Source organism: Martes martes (genome assembly GCF_963455335.1).
Source record: "Martes martes genome assembly, chromosome: 15".
Lineage (NCBI taxonomy): Eukaryota > Metazoa > Chordata > Mammalia > Carnivora > Mustelidae > Martes > Martes martes.
The window spans coordinates 8,393,416-8,414,331 of NC_137903.1; the positions used below are offsets into that span (position 1 = coordinate 8,393,416).

Sequence of the window (20,916 nt, forward strand, 5' to 3'; positions counted from 1 at the left end):
ATAATTCTTTACATCATTGTCGCTGAGAGGCTGAATGACTTTGATCTCCTGCGTGTCGCTGGCATCCCGAGTTTTAAGACCAACAGTTTGAATGTTCACCTAAAGTAGAAATCTCTAGGGCTTTAACCAGAGTCAGTTTCCTGAGATCCTCTCTCAAAGAGGAAATGGAAATACATAAACGTAGTTGGTGTTGGTTTATGTAATGTTAAAATTAGCAAGTTTTTGTCCTAATGTTGTTCCACCATCACCTGTTGAAAATAACGTTTGAAGATGAGGACAATAGGCTGAGACGGCTCCAGACCTCTTCGCCTTCTCCAGGAAAAGGAAATGCATGAGATCCCGACACTGAGTAATGTGATGGAGGTATCCGGCATCTCCTTTCCTGGAGGACTGCAAATTCAAAGCATCTTTCTTCTCACCTGTCTGAGCCCATAGGCCATTCTGATAGGAAACGGAGGCAGAGAGGGGACCCAGAGGTGGGGTTTGGAAGCTGGGAACAGAGCCTGGAAATGGAGGCCGCTCCCACCATGTGATGTCAAACCTCAAAACCAAGGTCTTATACCAGCAACCCGGTTCCATTCATTACCAAACAGCAACAGCGCACCTGCTGGGATCTCACCTCCATATCTTCGGTCACGAGAAGTGGAAACAAATCCAGATTTTTAAAAAAGTGTTTGCACAACTGTAATTGTGATGGCTTGGTGCGTTAACAGTTTCTGTGGCTTGGGGGCTCACTTTAAGACAGAACAGGGTAGAGGGTGTTGGAGCCGGATAAGCCAGCCACATGTGTTGTTCAGAGTTCTCCTTGGTTCGGACTAGCTCCGGAGAGCAGACACATGAGGTGCGGCAAAAAGACAGCACGAATGTTCGCGTTGGCCTCCAACCTGTGAAAATTCCTGGCCAGTAATTCTGGCCCTGGTGAGTCAGGTGGCCTGGTGGCCTGGTGGCCTGGTGGCCCTGTGCGTGAGTCGGGCCGTGCTGCTAGCTTTGCTCAACTGTAGGGAAAAACCCCAAGTCAACCGCATAACCCCAGTGTGGCCATGACCCCATCTGACTCCCCCGTGCCTCTATTCCCACCTCTAAAGAAAGGGTTTCCTAATACCCCAGAATGCGCATGTGAGAATAAAGGCAAATGAGCCCATTTTTGATAAATAGCGGTGTAAAGTTTAATTCCTACACAAGAAGAGATCATCGCGTCCTCCGTTCTCCCACACCCCTTGCCCACGCATCTACCCATGTTCACTTTGTGGTATTAGCCAACACCTCTCTTTCCTCCGTGATTCCGCAGACTTATTTCTGGTTGAGCCTCCCCCGTGGAAATACGGCCCTTATTAGCAGAGAGCAGGTCCTCAAGTATATGTTTGTGGAACGACGAGTGGAGGAACCGGGGCCCTGGTCGGAATGGCAGTGTTGGTGCCGTCGCGCCGGCCAGTAACAGTTTGCGCAGGCTGAGGGATTTGTATTTTAACGGAGCTGTAAGGCTGTCACTAACCGTAAGTGGAAATGACCAGTTTGGCAGAGTCGAGCAGAGTGCCGCGGGAAAGCAGGCCGCGCCGAACGAGAAGAACAAATTTGGCTTCTAAGGTTACCGTATGTCTGGTACCCCAGAGGATGTGAGCCCCGGCAGAGGCCTCTACGGAAGTGGGGACAGCTGGTGTCCCCTCTCCAATCTGTAGGGCCCTTGCTGAATGCTCAGCACCCCCCCCCCACCACTGCTAGGGGCTCTCCCCCTGAGCCCGCGCTGATGGCCAGCGGACGGCTCTGCATAAACTTGACAGCGGCTCTTCTGTGGGTCAGAGAGATGTTGGCTCACTCGGTGGAGGAGGAAACAAGACACCTCTTCAGATAAATATAGTAAGAAACACAGTAAATAAGGCCCAGCCTCGGGGAGGCAGATCTTTAAAGGAAAATTAAGATCGCCTGTCATCTGTCTCTCTGTCAACCGTTGATGTATTTAGCGAGCGCCTTGCGGTGCTAAACGCTTTCCGGTGATGATGGTCATGATGGCCAGTGCCACCTCCCCACCGTGAGAGGCTCCCCCTGTGGGAGAGCTCTGTGGGGAGAGGGGCTCCATCTCAAGCGCCCCGAGAGGTAGGATGGGCCAGAGGACCCCGCTCTCTCGTCCCCTTCTTCCGGATTTTTACCAGGATGGGAAAGCAAGTGAAGACAACAGCAAAACGCTCGTCTGAAGCTCGGAGCCTAATGGCTCCCATCTGCTCCCGTGCCGTTTCCCCTCGCTGCCTGCCAGGATGCTTGCCGCAGACGCTAAGTAGCACATTATTTTCGATAAGTTGCAATCATTTACTCGAAATCTACTTCTCCCTTAAAATGTCCCCCTGGAAGCTGGAATCGGCATTTGAGAAGCCCCGTTCAGGATGGGATTTGAATGCTTGCGCTCACGTTCAAGGAGAACGCAGCCCATTTGTCCGCCAGGTGTTTGTGCATTCAGGGTTTCAGCCGCTTGGACTCTGTCGGGAGGAGAGAAGGAGGCGCCGTGGAGATCAGATCCGTCCCGGAGGCCAGGCGCAGGTGCTGAGAGGGCAAAGCTAGGAAATGGTGGCTCCGTGGGCTCTTCCCCAGAGCAGAAATATCACGCCTCCCGTAAGACAGCAAGCCAAGACCTTTCTAGGTCCCCAGGAGACATTTCTCTTTTATCCAGTGACTGGGCTAGTGAAGGCGTGTCTTGCAATCTGGAACTCATAATCTCAAGTGCCTTCCCCCTCCCGCCCCTCCCCCTCCCACCCCTTCCACTCCACCCGCCACCCCCCCCCCCCGCATTTTTTACTCAGCACCTCTTGCCTAGGACGGGGCATCTAGACACACCATCCAGTCTGCCATCCGATCTTCCCCGTCACTCAAGACTTAGTGCTTTCAGAGGCTACTTGGAAGTTTCTAGAAGCGGCCAAGCCTCCTGCTTCTCAGGCAGCTCGTTTGCCTGCGGATTCCGCAGCTCCGTGTCTGAGGACGGCGCGGGTGACTCATTAGCAGCAAAGCATGTGCTTGGGGTGGTTTTCGTAATGAGCGGTGATGGATCATCCATACACTCTCCCCGAAGGACCCTGGCTGACCTTGTATGCATTTGTGAGATGGCTGTCTGGGGTCACAGGTGTTGTCTGTGGTCATGGAAAAAGGAAAGCTAATTGGCATGTGTTTTGAAACGGACCTGGGGCACCCATAAATAGACCCGGTGTCCTTCGGCTGTGGCAATTCTGCTACCAACGAAGGATTTGCGTTAGGATTTCCCTTTCCCTTCTCCCGTGTCCCCATTCTGGTCCTCTGAAACTGACAGACTCAGCTGGCTGGTTAGAAGGCAAATGTTCTTTTACTATCGTGTAAGGAAATGTCCCAGTACACGCGGTACACAGGCGGGCAAGTTACGGCAGCCGAAAGGAATTTGTTAGACTCAGGCTCCCATATTGTTCCTGCTCCTGTGTTTGCCTCCAGGTTTACAGTTCAGTCTGCCTTGGCTTTCCTCTGGTCAAGACAGAACCCTCCCTTCACCCTCTTCCTCACGGAGGCAGCAGAGTGCCCTCGGCTCGTCTCCACCTGCAGCCGCCCCTCACCACCCACCCCGTCTTGCCCGGTCTAGGCTGCAGGTCCCCCAACACCCTGACTAGGAGGCATCTCCCTCTCCTGCCCCTTTGCCCCAGACTTCCTGGGTCTTCTCCCACCTCTGCTCGTTAGCCAGAGCAGTTCTCCGAGAGGCCCTCTAATGACCCATCCTCTTTCTATGTGTTCTAAACCTTCTCCTTTTGCAGGAAGAAACTCCCCCCCCCCCCCCCGGTAACTATTCAGGCTTTTCTGTGACTTGCTTCTAGGTCTTAAATTTGCCCCTTTGTAATATCTAACACACTAACCAGTGGGACATCATTCTGCCTTGCAGAGTTGCTATTCTTCCTCTTCCTCCTCCTCCTTCGTAATAGCTCTGGTTGACTAGCCTGCCAAAAACAAAAACCCCCGAACCCAAAATAACTAACTTAAACAAAATACAAATTTATTTCTCCTTGTTTTCGTATAGTCCAAAGGTGACCATCCAGGCTGGTCTCTAGAGTATGGTAACTTCTATCTGGTTTCTCTTCCTACTGTGGCTTCCATTCCCCAGCCAGTTCATAGCCCGAAGTGGCTGCTGGAGCTCCAGCCATTACATTCATGTTCTAGCTAATAGAAGGAACAGAGAAATGGATGAGAAAGACATTCCTTCTTTTTAAGGACATTTCAAAAAGTTTTATATTCTACCTCAACTCGTTTATCACTAGAATTTTGTCACCTCAGACATGACCACATCTAGCTGCAAGGGAAGCTGGAAAGTGTCTTTCCTCTCAGTGGCCATGAACTCAACTAAAAAGTCAATGTCCTGCTTCTACAGAGAGGAATATATTGGAAGAAATTGGCAGATTAACCTGTTCCTTTGTCTTTGTGCCAACACTCTTTGCCGATACCTTCCCCAGGTAGCCCCGCTCCCAGGCCCCATATAGGAGATGGATATGTGCTCCATCGTGTCACATATCTTGAAATAATATTAGCATAGTCAACATGAACATTTATGTGAAATGATCTCATCATCAGTGGTAGTTGCAGTGGAAATGGTAATCTGAGCTTTAGGGAGTCCCTTTCTCTTGTCTTGTTCAAGGTAAACATTTTTTCTTTCTCACACTTCAACTTCCCACCCTCTTTATAGGGTGAAAGGGATCATGTTTGTCATGGAGAGAGAAGCAGAGCATGGCATGAAAGAGGCCAAAGGAATGGAGTGAACGAGAATGTTGTACTCATTTCTTTCCTTTTTTTTTTTTTTTTTTGAAGATCTTATTTATTTGACAGACAGAGATCACAAGTAGGTAGAGAGAGAGGAGGAAGCAGGCTCCCCACTGAGCAGAGAGCCCGATGCGGGGCTCGATCCCAGGACCCTGGAATCATGACCCGAGCTGAAGGCAGAGGCTTTAACCAACTGAGCCACCCAGGTGCCCCCATTTCTTCCCTTTTTAAAAAAAAAATTTTTTTTTTGTTTGCTTATTTATTTATTTGAGAGAGAGAGAGAGAGAGAGAGAGAGAATGAGCATGCATGAGTGAAATCACATTAGGCAGGGAAGGGGGAAGACGCAGAGGGAGATGGCGAAAATCCCAAGCAGACTCTGCACTGAGTGTAGAACCCAACCTGGGGCTGGATCTCCTGACCCTGAGATCATGACCTGAGCCCAAACCAGGAGTCAGATGCTTAACCAACTGAGCTACCCAGGCATCCCTTTTTTTTTTTTTAATTAATTTATTTATTTTAGATAGAATGAGTAGGGAGAGGGACAAAGAGAAAGGTAGAGAGGATCCCAAGCAGACTCCCCACTGATCATGGACCCCGATGCAGAGCTCTATTCCATGACCATAAGATGTGACTTGAGTCAAAATCAAGACTTGGACGCCCAACCGACTGAGCCACCCAGGCGCCCGTGTTGCACCTCGTTTCTTGATTCCAGAGCCTGTGTCTACCCTGCTGGAATCTGTGGTTTGTCCTCCATGATGTCATGTTCCTTTTGTCCTTGGGGTGTACACTTTGGTCGATGGCATTGATCTGGCAGAGGTGGGAGCTGACTCCAGCAGGGCAAGGGCACACTGTTACTACCTGTGTGCTGTGATTGGTGGAGTTCGAAATAATCCCGGAGCGGGTTAAGACTAAATCATCACGATCTTGTGTAAAGGCCCCTAAGGTCAGTAGCACCTTGCATTAGGAACCCCGCCTTTGAATTATTCCGTGGTTCTCAAAAACTAGGAAAGACTCTTTATTTCTTTATGTTCTTTATTTCACACCAAATTCTGAGAAAATTGTTTGGAAGGTTGGAGGGGAAAAAAAGGTTTTGCCGTGATTGCTTTTGTAAATTCAGGCAAGAAAATCCCACTTGTCACCAGGAACTAGAAAGGCCTTATGGTCCTAAGACAGCGAAATGATGTCACGATGGTAAGACCACACAGGACAGAAACACGGCAACATCCGGTTATTTTAACATTTTGAGTGTGGGGTTCCTCAGTGCCCCAGTGGAGAAACGATGATTTTGAGGTCTGAATCCCACCCAAAAGTTGAAACTGAAATGTGTTTGCTCAAACCTTGATGATGGATAGTCCTTACTCTCTTTGGTTATATATTCTTTAATGGAAATGGGAAGCATTTGTCTGAAAGATGCCTCCAGGCTGGCTTGTCGGACACAGGTGGAGATGGCCTCAGAGCTAAGTGGTTCCCACAAGGGTGTTTCTGCCTCTAGAAGGACCGAGCCCTCCCGAGCGAGCTCTGCCAGGTCAGGGAGACTCGATGCTTCCCAACTCAGGAAGACTGACGTCAGGGGCTCTGTGTGGGGGGGACACTCCAGGCCTTAGAGGAAGTGGGATTCTTAACGTGCTTGGGAGAAGAATAGTAGTAAAGCAGCATGAAGGGGGGGTTAGCAAGGATAGACATTTGAAATTTATTCCATTGGTTGAGGATCGATGTCCTGGCCTGTGATGGTTTGAGTATGAGCCCACCTAGAAATCCTGGACAGTGAGGTGGAGAACGCATATATGTGTGTATCTGTGCCCTCATTGACTTATCCTGATTCTTTCTGGGTTGCTGATTCCTGAGATAACGGAAACCAAACTCTTAATTCCGAATCTGTCTTGCTTTCTTAATCTTCCCAAAGGGACCTTGTCCAGTGGGATTGATTGAGGTTTAACCCACTGTTGAAAACCTACCTGTTACTGAGCACAGATATGTGCTTTTATTTAAAAAAAAAAAAAAATGACCTTATTTCATCTTCAACAAGGATTATGGTGTGGTCGGTATTATTACTGGCTATTGGGTGGTTAAAGACACTGAGCTTAAGGGAGGCCGGGTCATGGGGGGGGGGGGGGGTGGTCTCGTGCCCGGCTTTGTACCAGAGTTCTTCCTTTGTGCTGTGCCACTGGAGCTCACGGAAGAGAGGCCTGGGCCCGGCCTCGCCCATTCTGGGGCCATGAAAATACGATGGGCAAGGAAATCTGTTGTGTATTAGCACTCGCAACGGAGCAGAGAATGTGGTCGCCACCCCAGGCTTCGGAACGTTCTCGTCTTAGGGCAGGAGGGTATCGAGACATTTCTCACTTTCTCATCGGGCACCTCTTTTAGAAACCACCGTCGTAGAGAGAAACTTCCATCTCCCGGCAACGTACCGCAGGCCACCGACCCGGGGCTTGCCGTTTTTCATGCTTTTTAGGTCTGGCTTGCGAGGAGACCATTTTGCGCGTCGTGGGTGACCACGTGTGGCGTGGGCCTCCCGGACCGAGCCCTCCTCTCCCCTTACTCCGCCAGGCACGGCCGCCTGAGGCCGAAGCCAGGGTGAGGCCACGTCCCCCTCCCCGGCTTCTGCAGCAACTCTCCGGGCCAAGGGGTTCCCCGAGCGGCCGTCCAGGCTTGAGCTGTGAGGGACGGAAGCCCCTCACCCGGGCAGCCGGCACCCATCCAGAACGGCAGGAGCCTACTGCCCGGCACATGAGCCTCCCTTCTGCCAGTTGGCCCAGGGAGGCCCAGCGTGCCAAGCAAGGGACGTGTGAATGGGATCGGTGCCCAAGCGTCGCCCGAGAAGGAGAAAATGCATGTGACCAGAGCCGCGGAAGCCCGGCCCAGAGACAGAGATGACAAGAAAGGCGTGATGTGTTTCTCTAAAGAAAACCCGAAAACATCAACCAAAAAACAAACAAACTTTAAAATCATCTCAAGAGCGTCATATACTTTTATTTTCACCCCCGCCCGAAAACCTCACACAACGCCCTGCACATTTGGTGGCTGTTGGCTGCACGGGAGGAGCCCGAGCGCGTCTCATCGTCTGCGGGAGCCCAGCACCGGGCCCGGAGCCGTGGGAAGCGCTCGGGAGGTGTGTGGGGGGCTGCGTACTTGAGGGACCTCCAAATCTTGCCGCGGACTGACTGACGTCCGGACGTCCCCTCGCTTGGCCCACCTGCCTAGCAACCCGGGAGGCAAGGTGAAAGGCTCCCGGGATATCTTATTTTTGTAGCTCAGTCCACGGTGGCCCTTAAAGTGACGCCAGACTCGGGGTCCCGCCTTTGGGAAGGGCTTCTGCTTCTGAAGGGCTGAGACGCGGACACGGCGCAGAGTCCCAGCGTGGCTTGCAGCACCTGAGGGTTTTGGGAGCTCGGATTTCTCATCTGACAAGCCTGCCCCAGGCGAACTATAGCGTCAAGATGACAGCACCAGGTCTTGGAGGGTCTTAACCCCCCTTGACTCACAGCCTTTCTGGTCTGGGACATTGAGGGCATTGAATTGTTCATCCTTTCTATTTGCTTGATGGGCAAACTCTTAAAGACGCACAAAAATAAGCTTTTCCGGGATGTATGGGTGGCTTAGTCGGTTAAGCATCTGCCTTTGGCTCAGGGCATGATCCCAGGGTCCTGGGATCGAGTTCCACATCGGGCTCTCTGCTCAGCGGGGAGCCTGATTCTGCCCCTTTCTCTCTTCCTCTCCTCACTCGTTCTCTCCCTCTCTGTTTCTCTTTCTCAAATAAATCTTTTTTAAAAAATCTTTTTTTAATCTTTTAAAATCCTTTAAAAAGATCTTTTTAAAAAAATGAGCTTTTCCATGAAACCAGCAAGAGGTTAAGAATTAGGAGTAAAGAGCCCCAGGATACTCCAGTCCGAGCTTCAAGTCACTTGCGTGGGACTGCCGTCCCCCCTTTGGTGTTGAAGAATCAAATTATGTCATAGTCGTTTCCCAGCTCAAGCTGAGGAGTTTCTGCTTTGCAGGTGTGTTTGGGCTTGTGGGAAACAAAAAGAACCTGGAGGAGGGGAGAGGGCGCGCGTCAGCTGATAGTTTTTGGTGCCAGCCCCCTTCCCTGGCAACTTTCTACCCCAGGCCCTCAAGGCTGTGGCATCCTGTGTGAGAGGGGACCAGAGGAGGACAGCCCCTGGGCTTCATGAAGCCAGAGCCCATGGCTGGTTCTTCTTGGAAGACCCAGCATCCACTTCATTCCTGGCACATTGCCGGGGCTTGGTCAGTGATGTACCTGGTCTGACCATTCCTCCGAGGACTCGTTTGTGGTCAGCATCCTGTGTCTGGCCCCTTCCCTGGGGGCTGCTGTCCGGCCTTCTAAGAATTCTTCCCGGGAACCCGTCACATGCCAAGCACCCAGAGCCTTCACCATGGAGAGTGTTGGCTTTCTGGGGACACCCCCACGGGATGGGTCCTGTGGGCTCTGGCTTACAATGACAGCGTAGATTTGCCTGTTTGGAACTGTCCGATTTGAAAAGGCAGGTTTTTGAGGTGGGAATGACAGAGGCGGCCGAGGAGAAGGCCTTCTCTCCGGTAGCATGTTGGCTGGGGTCCAGCCTGTCACTGGCCTCTAGGGGAGGGGCACCCAGGGACCCACTGCCTCCCTAAGGGCGTGGTGAGGCCCAGGGCTTTGGGTCACACCATCCCCCATCTTCCCCTCCTTCACTCTTTTTACATATTAAGAAACACTTGAATAGGTGCTTAGTGCTAGAGGCTCGGGGAGGCCACCTGGGGGATCCACCGGTGCAGGACGGGTCCTCGCTGCCTGTCAGGAGCTCCCAGCCTGGCCGGCGAGCCGGCAGGTGTGACCTGAGCTGTTCGAGGTGTTCCGCGATGCGCCGTGGCCATGGTGTAGACAGCACGGGTTCTGGTGGCCCAGAGGTGTGGGAGTTCGTTTTGGGCTGTTACTAGGTAAGGTTTTGTGGAGGGGGGTGCGGAGCTGAAACCTGAAACAGGACGGGACTGTGGTCAGTGCATTTCTCTGGCTGAGAGGGAAGAGGGCACTCTGTCACATGTCACACGGCCCGGTGGCTCTGCGGCGGAGCCATTAGCAGAAAGAGGTATCTGAAGAGGATCCGATTTGGAGGAATTTTTAGAAAATTAAGAAGTCCGTGAGAAGCCCTCCCTTCCTTCCCTGTGGCATCTCTTGTCTTCTTCTCGTCATCTGTGCATCGAAAGACAGGGTGTGTGACACCCCAGATGGACGTCACACCCGCTTAGCCACCCTTTGTGAAAGCGTCCGAGTCCTAATGTTGTCAAGAACAAAGAGGTGGAACCCGAATGTTGTCAAGAATAAAATATCCAAGACCCAGGTTCTAGTCTTGCCTCTGTCCCGTTTGCTTTGATTTCGGGAACGTTACTTTGCTGTGACCTCGCCTTCGTCATCTTCTGCTCTGAGGTCTGGCCTTCATGTTTTATCAGGCGACAGAATTCAGGGCACCCGAGTACTTTATGAGCAAAGGAGAGGGGTGACTGATATTTCCAGGAGGCAGGCAGTTGCCTGTATTTCTAAAAAGGCAGGCACAGAGTATCTGCGTCCCACACTTGTCTCCAAACTCTGACCCACTGGAGACGGCAGAGCCGCCTTGGGGTGAGGCCGGGAGGGTTCCCCTCTCCTGACGGTCCTCCTGGTCATAGGTGGTGAAGACCAGCCCGTGGACCATGCAACAGCCTGCCTGGGGCTTAAGTCCAAGCAAAGACGTTGGCCAGAGAGTGTGAGGGCATCCGTCCTGGGGACTACCTCATGCTCTTTCTCAAACCACCTGTGTCTCTAGTCTCTCCCACCGCCGTGTCTCTCTCTCTCTAAACATTTCTGTCCCTCAGCCCACCTTTCCGTCCCTGGACTGCTGTCCAGTCTGAAGACAGCCCTCTCTGTAGATCTGCCCTCCTCCCCCACCACCTGCCCCCCAGTGGAAGTTGCATGGAAGCGGGGACCCCTTGCCCACCCCTAACCTGGGGACTGGAAACGGCCGGACCCTCCCTGCGGCCCCGGTCCTCGGTGAAGGAAGAGCGCCCTCTAGCGGGCATCGGCTGGAGCTGCCTGGGATCCGCGCCGTTCAGGCAAGGACAAAAAACCAGCCCACAGCCCTCCTGCCAATGATCTTGAATATGCCTTTGGGTTTGGTTTGTTTTTCTCCTTCTCTGAAGAAAAATAAAGGAAGAAGAAACAGCAGGAGACCGGTTGTGAGAGCAGCTCCGACAGGGCTGTGACAGTCTCCTTGACTTAACCCCCCTCTCCCTGCCCCCAGCCAGCCACGTAGATGCGACATCAGATGCTTTTCAAAGGGCTGTGACAGTTTCTACATAAATCACTCACCTGCCTTGACGGGCCTCATGCACGAGGGGGTAGATGGCTGAGAAGGAGACTGACTCCTCCTTTGACAGTCATCACCAAAGGGTTAAGGACCTCGTTGGGCAAGCCCTCTGGATAGCAAGCCCACTGCGGCTGATGACATTTTCTGGCAGTGGACGTGTCCGGCTCTGACTCCTGACTGCTAAACCCGGTGCACACGGGCATAAACAGGGGACTTGGCCCTTTAAAACCTGGTTCAGTGAAAGCTGCTGGACTGGGGAGCCCGGGGGGGAGGGGAGCGCGCGGGGCGCCCGTCAGGGAGGCAGAAACCTGATCATATGTGATGGTTGCTGGATTAGGTAACAGCTCCGCTGGTGGAAATTGGATCTTGGAGGATGAGTGTTAACATCTCTGGTGTCCTGGCGAAAGGTTCATTTGAGTCTTGCATGGTGCCACAGAGATAAAAAGGGGCTTTTAAATAATCATTTTGTCTCCTACACACCAGGGTGCTGGCTTCGAGCAGTAAATAGGTAGCATCAGTTCTGCTTAGACATATCACCCTTTTCATTTATTTATTTAATGTTGGAGGGATTTTTTTTTTTTTTTTTTTTGTAGTCGACTCACCAAACAGTTTCCGTATCCATGATTCCCAACACCCATTTTTATAATGGTTCATGCGGATTCTCCTTCTGGGTAGAAATAAAGTGCAGGCAGTATATGGGTCCACCCATGCCTCCTGCAAGTGCACAGATACAGCCCAAGACCCTCGGAACCAGAATCTTCTATGTGACGTAGACGATGAAAATGTTCTCTTTTATACTATTTGTATTGTTCCTGTATATATACACGCGCTACATATATATACACACACATATATCCCATATATATAAATGTTATATATGTATGTGTATTTACATACATTATATATACATTATGTATATGCACACATATACACACATATATGTGATATATGCACATAACTATATGTGTACACACTATATGTACATGTTATATATACACATATACACACTATATATGTACACATGATATATATGTGTGTTTATATATATTACATATAGCAGGGGATTCTGACACATACTCTGAATTTTTTTCGTTTTATAATGGTTTCAGTATGATTTAAAGATTTTTATTTATTTATTTGACAGAGATCACAAGCAGGCAGAGAGGCAGGCAGAGAGAGAGGAAGGGAAGCAGGCTCCCTGCTGAGCAGAGAGCCCGATGCGATGCGGGGCTCGGTCCCAGGACCCTGAGATCACGAACTGAGCTGAAGGCAGAGCCACCCAGGCGCCCCTGATTTCAGTATAATTTAATGACTGTAATTTGAAGAGGACTGCTTCTCCCCCACCCGCCAACCCCCCGCCTTTACATTCTTCTCTTTTCATCAGATCTCTAGTTTGGGACCTATTTCTATGCCCTGAACTCCCGAGTATAAATGCAAGCGTTGTATACGTTAAGGTGTGTCGTACTCTATCATACCGGTTTCTTACTGGCCACATTTGGAAACCAATGTTATTAAATCTAATTAAATCCAAATTTCTTTTTAAAGAGTATTTGTTTACAGGATTTAGAAATGATATAAAAGCTAAGTGGAGTGCTAACACCTGCACTATTTTTTTTTCTTCATAACTAAATGTGCCCTTTAATATGTGGGGCGGGGGGGGGGACAGTCCGTGTAGGGAATGCTTTGTGCTCTCTGACTGTCCTAAACTTTTTGGGGGGGGGGGGTGAGGGGCCCACAGCATAACTTTTAGCATTCTTTGCTAGTCTTAGCAATTTTCTTTCTTATTTTATTCAAAACCAGTTAGATTTCAAGCCCCGCAAAATGTTGATAAGATAGGTGTTCAGAGTTGGCGTGGGTGGTCTGTGCATCCCACTGATGGTTTGAAAGAAAAGGTGAGGTGTAGGTGAAGCTCTGTGGGTCTGCGAGGGGGAACATGTTCTCGGAGGGAAAGGCCCATGGTTACCAGCATAGCACCTGGAGGGAACTGGGCCAGCACTGTGGTCTGTGGTTGCCTGTCTCTGCTTCTCCTACTTCTCTCAGAATGAATGGATCGTAGGCTGGCCCTGGGGGGATGACACGGCTCTCTTTCTCTCTTTGCTACCTTCGTTGAGACCAGAAATTATCATAAGATGTTTCACGTGCACAAAGGCTTGGTTATGGAAGGACCAGGAGGACGCACTTGGAGCCATTTCCACTGGCTCAGCATCGGGGGTGGGGGGGAGGTGGCAGTTTCCTCTCAGCTTTGGGGGTCTGCTCCCCTAGAGTGTTCAGCACCTTGTGGAGGGTATGAAACACGAGATTCGGTAGAGCAGATTAGAGAGTAGAATTTTGCACAGTTTATTTAGTGACCGAGCTAAAGTGGAATAGTTACATTTGTTTATGAAGAATAGCCCGGAGGTGAATCTTTGAAATGACCTCTAAATGTTTTTGTTGATAAAGCAATTAAAATTCACTAAATAAAATTCAGTGGAGAAACACGCAGAAGACACCACACACAAATGTCAGTTGTCACCCACAGAGGTGAGGAAGGAGGAGCCTCTGGGCTCCACTGCCAGCTGCTCAGGTGGTCCCATTATTTTCTGCACCTTTAGGGACTGGAGAGTTCTCTGATTCAGGAAATGCGTAGAGCATTGAATTCTTTTCTTAAGGGAACCTCTGTGAGTGGCGATAGGTTCTTCAGAGGACTTGGGAGGTTTGGGTAAATGAATTCAAGGCACAGAATAACATGACTAAATGTTACCCAAAGCCTGTCCGAGGGGCAACGTCCCAGTGCGTCTCCTGAAAGAAGGATTTCGCCGGAAAGACGTCCCCAACACAAACCTCCACAAGGCTATCACCGATACGCGATTTTATTCTAGGCGGGCACAATATTCAGGACTCAGGTGTGAGAGGAGAGGAGTCTGAATCCAGAGGCGTTCCGTGCTTGTGTCCAGGTGCGGGCTTCCTTCTTTCCTCCCCGGCCAGCCACCTTCCCCCCACCTGCCCTGCACCCCCCACCCCCCCCCCATCCTCACTTAACTCCTTTTCTCCTGGTGCCTTTCATCTCTGCCCCTCGCCACCACTCCTGGGCCATGTGGCTCCCGGGCCGCTTGACTGTCTGCTGTTTCATAAAAGCCGTTTGCAGGGTCCCCCACAGTGCAGGAACTGGGATTTCCTTCTGAACAACGCTCAAGGTTGGTTCTTGTCGTGCCCGAAGGAAGCCAGGAGCATGTGGTTCTGCTGGCATTGTACGTGATGGGACGTCCCGAACATCTCGGCGTCCCTCGTCTCAAGCTCATAGTCACGCCCACGTGGGGCTGTCGTGCGAGGGCTCAGGAGACAGCTAGAATGGGCAGCACCTCCCTGGGCTCCTCAGATGCACCCCACCTGGAAATAGCTCTTGATTCTCCAGTTGTTCAGGCGCTCCCTGCCGTCCCTGTCCCTGTCCATGGCTCCTTCTCCCCTGCCTGGAATCATTTCCCTCCTTTCTCCTACCTTACCCCAAATTTTTTTCAAAAATTTTTTTTTTTAATTGGAAATTCTTCTCGTGTTCCCTCTCAACAAAGACTTGGCTGCTGACAGCTAAACTGGGTTTAGATGAGTGATTTATTTTATAGCAGGTTGTATGACGGTAGTAAAAAGAGACTGCCTAGCTCTTCTGCTGATTTTACTAAAACACTTGATCTCTTTCCGTCCCAGCCCCCCTTCCCCGACCCAGATGGCCACGGGGTTTTAATAAAAAGCAGCCAATCACTGATCGGGGTCTCCTCCATCCTACGTGATTTCTCTGAATACCTGAAATAGCTTGTCCAGGGCCCCCCCACCCCCCATTTCCAATAGGATAGTCGTCACCCAGAATGAAGAGATCTCAGTGTCCAGAGGAAAACATCCCCACTTGATGGCCAGTCTGTCTTCCTGCTCTTTTACTTGCTTATTTTGTTTTATTTTTTCTTGAAGAATAACTGACATATAACAGATCTTCTTGCTGTTTTAAACTTCTCTACTCTCCATGCTGGTCTAGGAGAAAGGTCTCAAGATTCCGGTCCAAACAACTGGGTTCACGCGGCATAGGTCATTTTGGAATTGAAAACTTGGGCCGATCAAGTAGTACAAAGTCAACGGGTGTAAAACCACAAACTCACAGAAATCTAAAGTTAGAAACAAAGAAGGAAATGTCTTGCCTTGAATTAAAAATTTGGCAGTTTGGGGATGAATGTGAAAATTCTTTTCTGCTGTATTAATTTTTGGCAATTTTGAAATTTCTTGTGGTAATAGCTGCATAATATGAGTTATCATTTAACCTGATTTTCATGTCTAGGGTATAGTTCAATGACATTAAATGTACTCACCACCCCTCTTGCCTATGGGAAACTCTGTCCCCGTGAAACACTGACTCCCAGCCCCCGCTCCCCTCCACTGTCTGCCTCCAGGAATTGGGCTGTTCCGGGTAGCTCTCCTAAGTGGAGCATCATGCACTTCTGGAACCAAGCCAGCCTCTCTTTGCCTTCTCTCCCCCTCCCAGTCCCCCTGGCCCAGCCCTTCGCCCCTTGTGCACCTGCCACGTGGCGAGCCCTTTGGTCATTCGCTGCACCAGTGACACGACATTGCTTTTTGTTTTCGTCATGTGCTCGTGTGGGTTACCATTAACCCTCCCCTCCTCTGTGTCTCCTTGCAGTCTTGAGTATCCGGGGAGCCCAGGAGGAGGAGCCGACAGACCCCCAGCTGATGCGACTGGACAACATGCTGCTGGCAGAGGGAGTGGCAGGCCCCGAGAAGGGCGGTGGCTCGGCGGCAGCGGCGGCGGCGGCGGCGGCTTCGGGGGGCGCGGGCTCCGACAACTCAGTGGAGCACTCCGACTACAGAGCCAAGCTGTCCCAGATCAGACAGATCTACCACACGGAGCTGGAGAAGTACGAGCAGGTAACCGTGGCCATGGGGCGTCGGGCACCCCGGCCCTTTAGGAAGGAGGCCGAAGAGCCACAGGCCTGGGGGGCTTGCAGAGTCCCCAGGACCAGCCCTGCATTTCGGCACCGAGCCCCTGGCCACACGGGAGGCCGCCGAGGCCTCAGTCTCCCCCATTAAAAACCCAGGCACGCTGGCCGTAAGGGCATTTGAAAAACTTAAGTTGTCCGTGATGATCTCAGGAAGCATTAAGAGTCAGTATAAGAAATGTTGATGCTGGGGCTCTGGAACATTCGCCCATGGCCTGCAGCCCAGGTCTCACAGGGTGAGAAAGGTTATTAGCAGAGTTACCCCCGGACCTGCGGGGAGGTCGGTGGACTCCTCCAACCTTCTTTTGCTCCTTATGTGGGGAGGATTCCTCATCTTCCAGGTACTCCTGGAATCCTATGGGAAAGGATACAAAAACTTGGCCTTAAAGTCCCTTGCTCTACGCAGACTCCACTCGAGTGAGAGTCAGACATGTTCGTTTGGTATATGGTATGGAATGCAGTACTCACCTCCCTCCATAAGAAGAGTAGAGAAGGGCTCAGGGCACCCCTGTAGTCAACAAAGTTGGATTCCAGTCCTCACACACCACTGATGGTCTGTGGACACCGTGGCTCACATAGTCTACCCAAAAGCTGGTGGTGAATGGCCAAGAGCTATAAATTCGAAGTCAAGGGTATCACAGGACCATGAAAACCATATGAAGGCGAGCACAGAGAGGCTTTAATGACAAGGCGGTGTATAAATGTAAGGTGCTCTAATTATCATAGAGCTGCTCTCGCCAAGAGACCCTCCCCCTACACATACTAACACACACGTACTCGCACAAGGAACTCTATGTATCAGTTCTGCTTCCTCGGGTCCGTATGAGCGATACTACTTTAATAGGAGTCCTTTCTTCCATCAGTAGGTGACGGATACATTTATTGTCACTTTGTTGGATGTAACATTATCCTGAAATTCAACAGTTAACTCACTTCCCTTGAATTCTTACCTTTCTGGTTTCCCCTTCTTTTCTAAGAGTCACAAAAGAAGAGGGAAGAAAAAAACAAAGGCCGAAGACCCTGTCTAGTCCACTTACGACTGTCTAGGTAGAAGGCTAATGCAAACTTAATAGAAAATTTAAATTTTAAAACAGAAATGGGCATTTTAAAATTTAAAGTGAAGAAAGTTTCCTTATTGCACTCCTGTCTACCTCCGAAATGAATTTCTACCAAGTCCCTTCGTTCATGACGTGGGGGGGAGTTGCCGTGAAGCTTGCAGCCAAGCGCGGTGAAACCCAACCATCAGATAGGCGTAGGGAGGGTTTGAGGGGAAGAGCATGGCAGTGATCTTACGGTAAGAACCTGTGACTCATTGTCCTTTGCCTTCTCGGGAAAGAACAAATGTTCTTGCCACAGTGTCGGCTCATGTAGACACTTCCTGAGATCTCAGGGAATGCTGAACCCAGAGAGCTGACTGCTTCCTGAAGGTTCCCTAACCTGATCCATCACGTTAGAGTTCAGCGTCGGCCCTAACCCATAGGATAGCTTGGGAAGACAGAGAGACACTTCCCGCAAAGGTCCCTAGCTGTCCTCTTGAGTTCTCCGTACTCAGTGCCGTTCCTACCTTACCTTGAAGACTAAGCCTGGTTTTCTGACAGAACAATCTATCCAGACCTGGATGGCAGGTCTGGATAGTCCCAGCACACTCCAGAGGTACAAGGAGAGCCCAGAACAGGGCCTTCCCGCCTCTAAACCCTTGACAGGGTTGGATGTTAGCCAGGCAGCTGTTGAAAACTGGCTCTATTCTTAGCTCAGGTTCCCAGCAACGCACAACTGGCTGCTGACTTTTGCCGACACACTTGCCCTTGTTGCTCAAGGTCATGTTGTGGTTGGGTACCCAGGACAGGCACGGTCAGACTCTCCATTTTGACATCGGCGAGGAGGTGGAGATCGGAGGGCTTACATTGTGTATGTGGATCACACATCCAGTGAGGGACAGGGATGTCCCTGGAATCCAGTTTCTGACCCTTGGTCGAAGGGTTCTCATTGGAACCCCACCTGACGAGTAGCACTCCATACAGAGAGTGTGACTTGCTTGAACAGTGAAGGAGCCAGCTCGCCCTCTGTGACTTCCGTGGATGAGATTGATCATTGGTACCTAGGAGACGCTAGGGGTAATAATATTCTTCAGAAACATCTCATCACTCTCTACCTATTTTAAATAATAAAGAGTGTGGAAATCAGAAACTTCAGGAAAAACTCCCATCACTACGGAACAAATTACGTATGTAGGGGGTAGTCATCCATATCTCTTATTCTTAAAAATACAAAAAAAAAAAAATCACTTCCTTAATTATATGGACATTTTCGGGGTAAGAACTGAGTCCTACTTAACACATTTTGAGCACTTCATAATTTATTAGTGCTGCTTATATTGTTAATTATAGTAAATAGCGGATTGTAGGGACATTAGGCCTTGAAGCTCCGAGCTGGTATGTCTGGGAGATTTGGCTCGTTCATTTTTCTGTGGCCACTCCTCCTGGGAGCTTTTTTAAAATCAGGAGACCTCAGGGGCACCTGGGTGGCTCCATTGGCGAGGCATCCCCCTGTGGATTTGGGCTCAGGGCATGAGATTGAGCCCTGAGCCGGGCTCCGGGCTCCGCACTCAGCGGGGGGTCTGCTTGACCCCCTTCCTCTGCGCCCCCACCCCCGCTGCTCAAGCTCTCTCTTTCTCTCTCTCTCTAAAATAAATAAATACATAAATAAAATCCTTTAAAAATGAAATCAGGAAACCTCAGTGAAGTAAAACGTTGCTCTCTACTTTAGTGCTTGGGTGGATGAAGTTGCCAAATGGGCTATTAATCGTTGACTCTGTGATTTTTGTTTTGTTCTTAGTACGGCGGTGAGGGCTAACTCGACCATCAGTGAGTGCCCTGCTCATTAGCTACCATGGCGTTCCTCAACCCCACCCCTTAAAAAAAAAAATAAAGATCCACCTACCCGAATCGGCCATTGTTTCACCCTGAGGTTATTAAATAAAGAAAGCTTCTAGAGATTTTCATTAGAAAGAAACGAAGGAAATGATTTTCTTCGGTAAACAGTGCTGGGAAAACGCGTCTCCAGCAGATCACGGAGGTGGGAAGGTATAGAACTGGCGTCTGGTAATAGACAAAGCCGTGATGTCAGAAGGCTGAGTGTTATTCCAAGCTGTATTTAAGAAAACGATAGTCTTGGCACTTTGCAGTGTTCTCCAGCTTTTGTAAGTAACGCTGCTGGGGCGTGGCTGGGGCTAAATTGGTAGGGCTGATCCCAGGCTGGGTTAGTCAGTTCACAGCTAAGAGGGTCCTGAATCCCACTTATGTTCTTTGCTGGGATTGGCACCAGATCCAGTCTGAAGGAGGAAGGGAAGAAGACTGGCTAGCCAGAGGGCGGGAGGGAAGCTTGAAACTCTGGCACCTCGAGCAGGACACCTGGGAGGTTGGTCTCTAGTCAGTGGCTCCCAGAAACGCCCTTGACCTGGAACTTGGGCAAGGTTCAGAGGATTTCCCTTCGAAATCCTCAACTCTCTAGGGGCACCTGGAGTGAGTGTCAGGTTCCGAAAGTCACTGTCCAGAGCAGAGGCTCCCTACCCCCGACCCTGTCCCAGAAGCTCTCGGCCAGTGAGGGTTCTCGTTAATGAGCCGTTGTCACCCCAACTCTTCCTGTCACTGTCATATCGGGAACGCCTGACCCAACAGGGGCCGCCCGGCTTCCAAAGCGGCAGCTTGCGGGATCTGAGGAGGACGCGGTGTGTGGGTCGGTCGGGTCCCAGAGGAACCTGGATCGTGATGTCCTGGCCGCCTGAAGCAGACTTGGAACCGGTCTCCGCTCTCCGCTGTGTGCTCGGAGCAGCTGTTCGGCAGCTGCCTTGTTCCACCTCCGCGGCGGGTGGAAAGACCCCACTGTCTGTTTATGGCAGAGCGGAAAGGGCCCCGGGATAAAACGTCTCGGATAAACATCAGATACTGCGATTATTTGGGCTCCCTGTAATGAAGCACATTATTACGAGCCCAGCGCTGGGGCTTCCCGGCAGAGAGGAGTGCACTTGATGCCTCCTCGCGCCCAGCTCCTCCACCGTTCGAGTCCCCCCACCCCCGCCCCCGGCCCCACCCTGGATGAGGAGGCTGCAGGCCAGCGAGGGGCCCCGTTTGCCCACAGAGCTGGTTGGGGTGCTTGCTGTGTGCCTAGCCCTGCGCTCCCCACCCCGTGGCCTCTTAGAATGGACTCGATGCCACGTTTTGTGTCCTTCCCTTTGTTTACAATTGGAGGGTGGGTTGGCAGAGAAGAAGCTGATCATACAGATGCAGAGTTTATGTAGTAATTTTCTTAGCGGAGAGCAGAATGCTAGATGGATCTGATCTATGGATGAATCTTCCACAAGTACCCTCGGGGTAGAAAGAAGGTGATCATGACCCTGTTTCTTTTTACCGAGAGGGAAACGGGCGCCTGGATGCATCCTGACACAGCCAGACGCACACCTAGTGGCTCTTCTGAGCCTCACCGTACCCTTTGAAGTGGGTACCCCCCCCGACCCTGCCGTTTCACAAATAAGGGAGACAAGTCCCAGGGAGGTTGAGTAACTTTCCGAGGTCTCACAGCAAAGTGAGTCCCAGAGGCAGCATCTGTCTGCAGGCCATCCTGGCCCCTGTCACACCCACTCTGCCGTGTTCTTGAGCGCGAGGGACTCCATCGGCAGCCCGCTGGACAAGACCATACATACGGGCTGCTGGCCTGGCTTAAGGGTAGGAATGATTGAGTCCCTTCCCTCAGATGAGTAAAATGAGGCCCTGAGTAGTGAAAGGCTTTGCTCAGACACTCACGGAGGTGGCCTCAAAGACCAGGCCTCTCAGTCCTGGTGTAGACACAGCCTGGTGGA

The 20,916-nt window shown here is 50.9% G+C and overlaps 1 protein-coding gene across 5 annotated transcripts in view; it reads left to right on the plus strand.

The window, feature by feature from the left end:
• The window catches only part of PBX1 (PBX homeobox 1), a 275,405-nt gene that overhangs the window by 207,515 nt on the left and 46,974 nt on the right, over nucleotides 1-20,916 (plus strand). For all 5 annotated transcript variants that reach the window (XM_080824110.1, XM_080824108.1, XM_080824109.1 and 2 more), the window contains one exon: nucleotides 15,746-15,990. In XM_080824110.1, coding sequence (XP_080680236.1) covers nucleotides 15,746-15,990 — 245 coding nt within the window. The remainder of the gene's footprint in view (nucleotides 1-15,745; nucleotides 15,991-20,916) is intronic.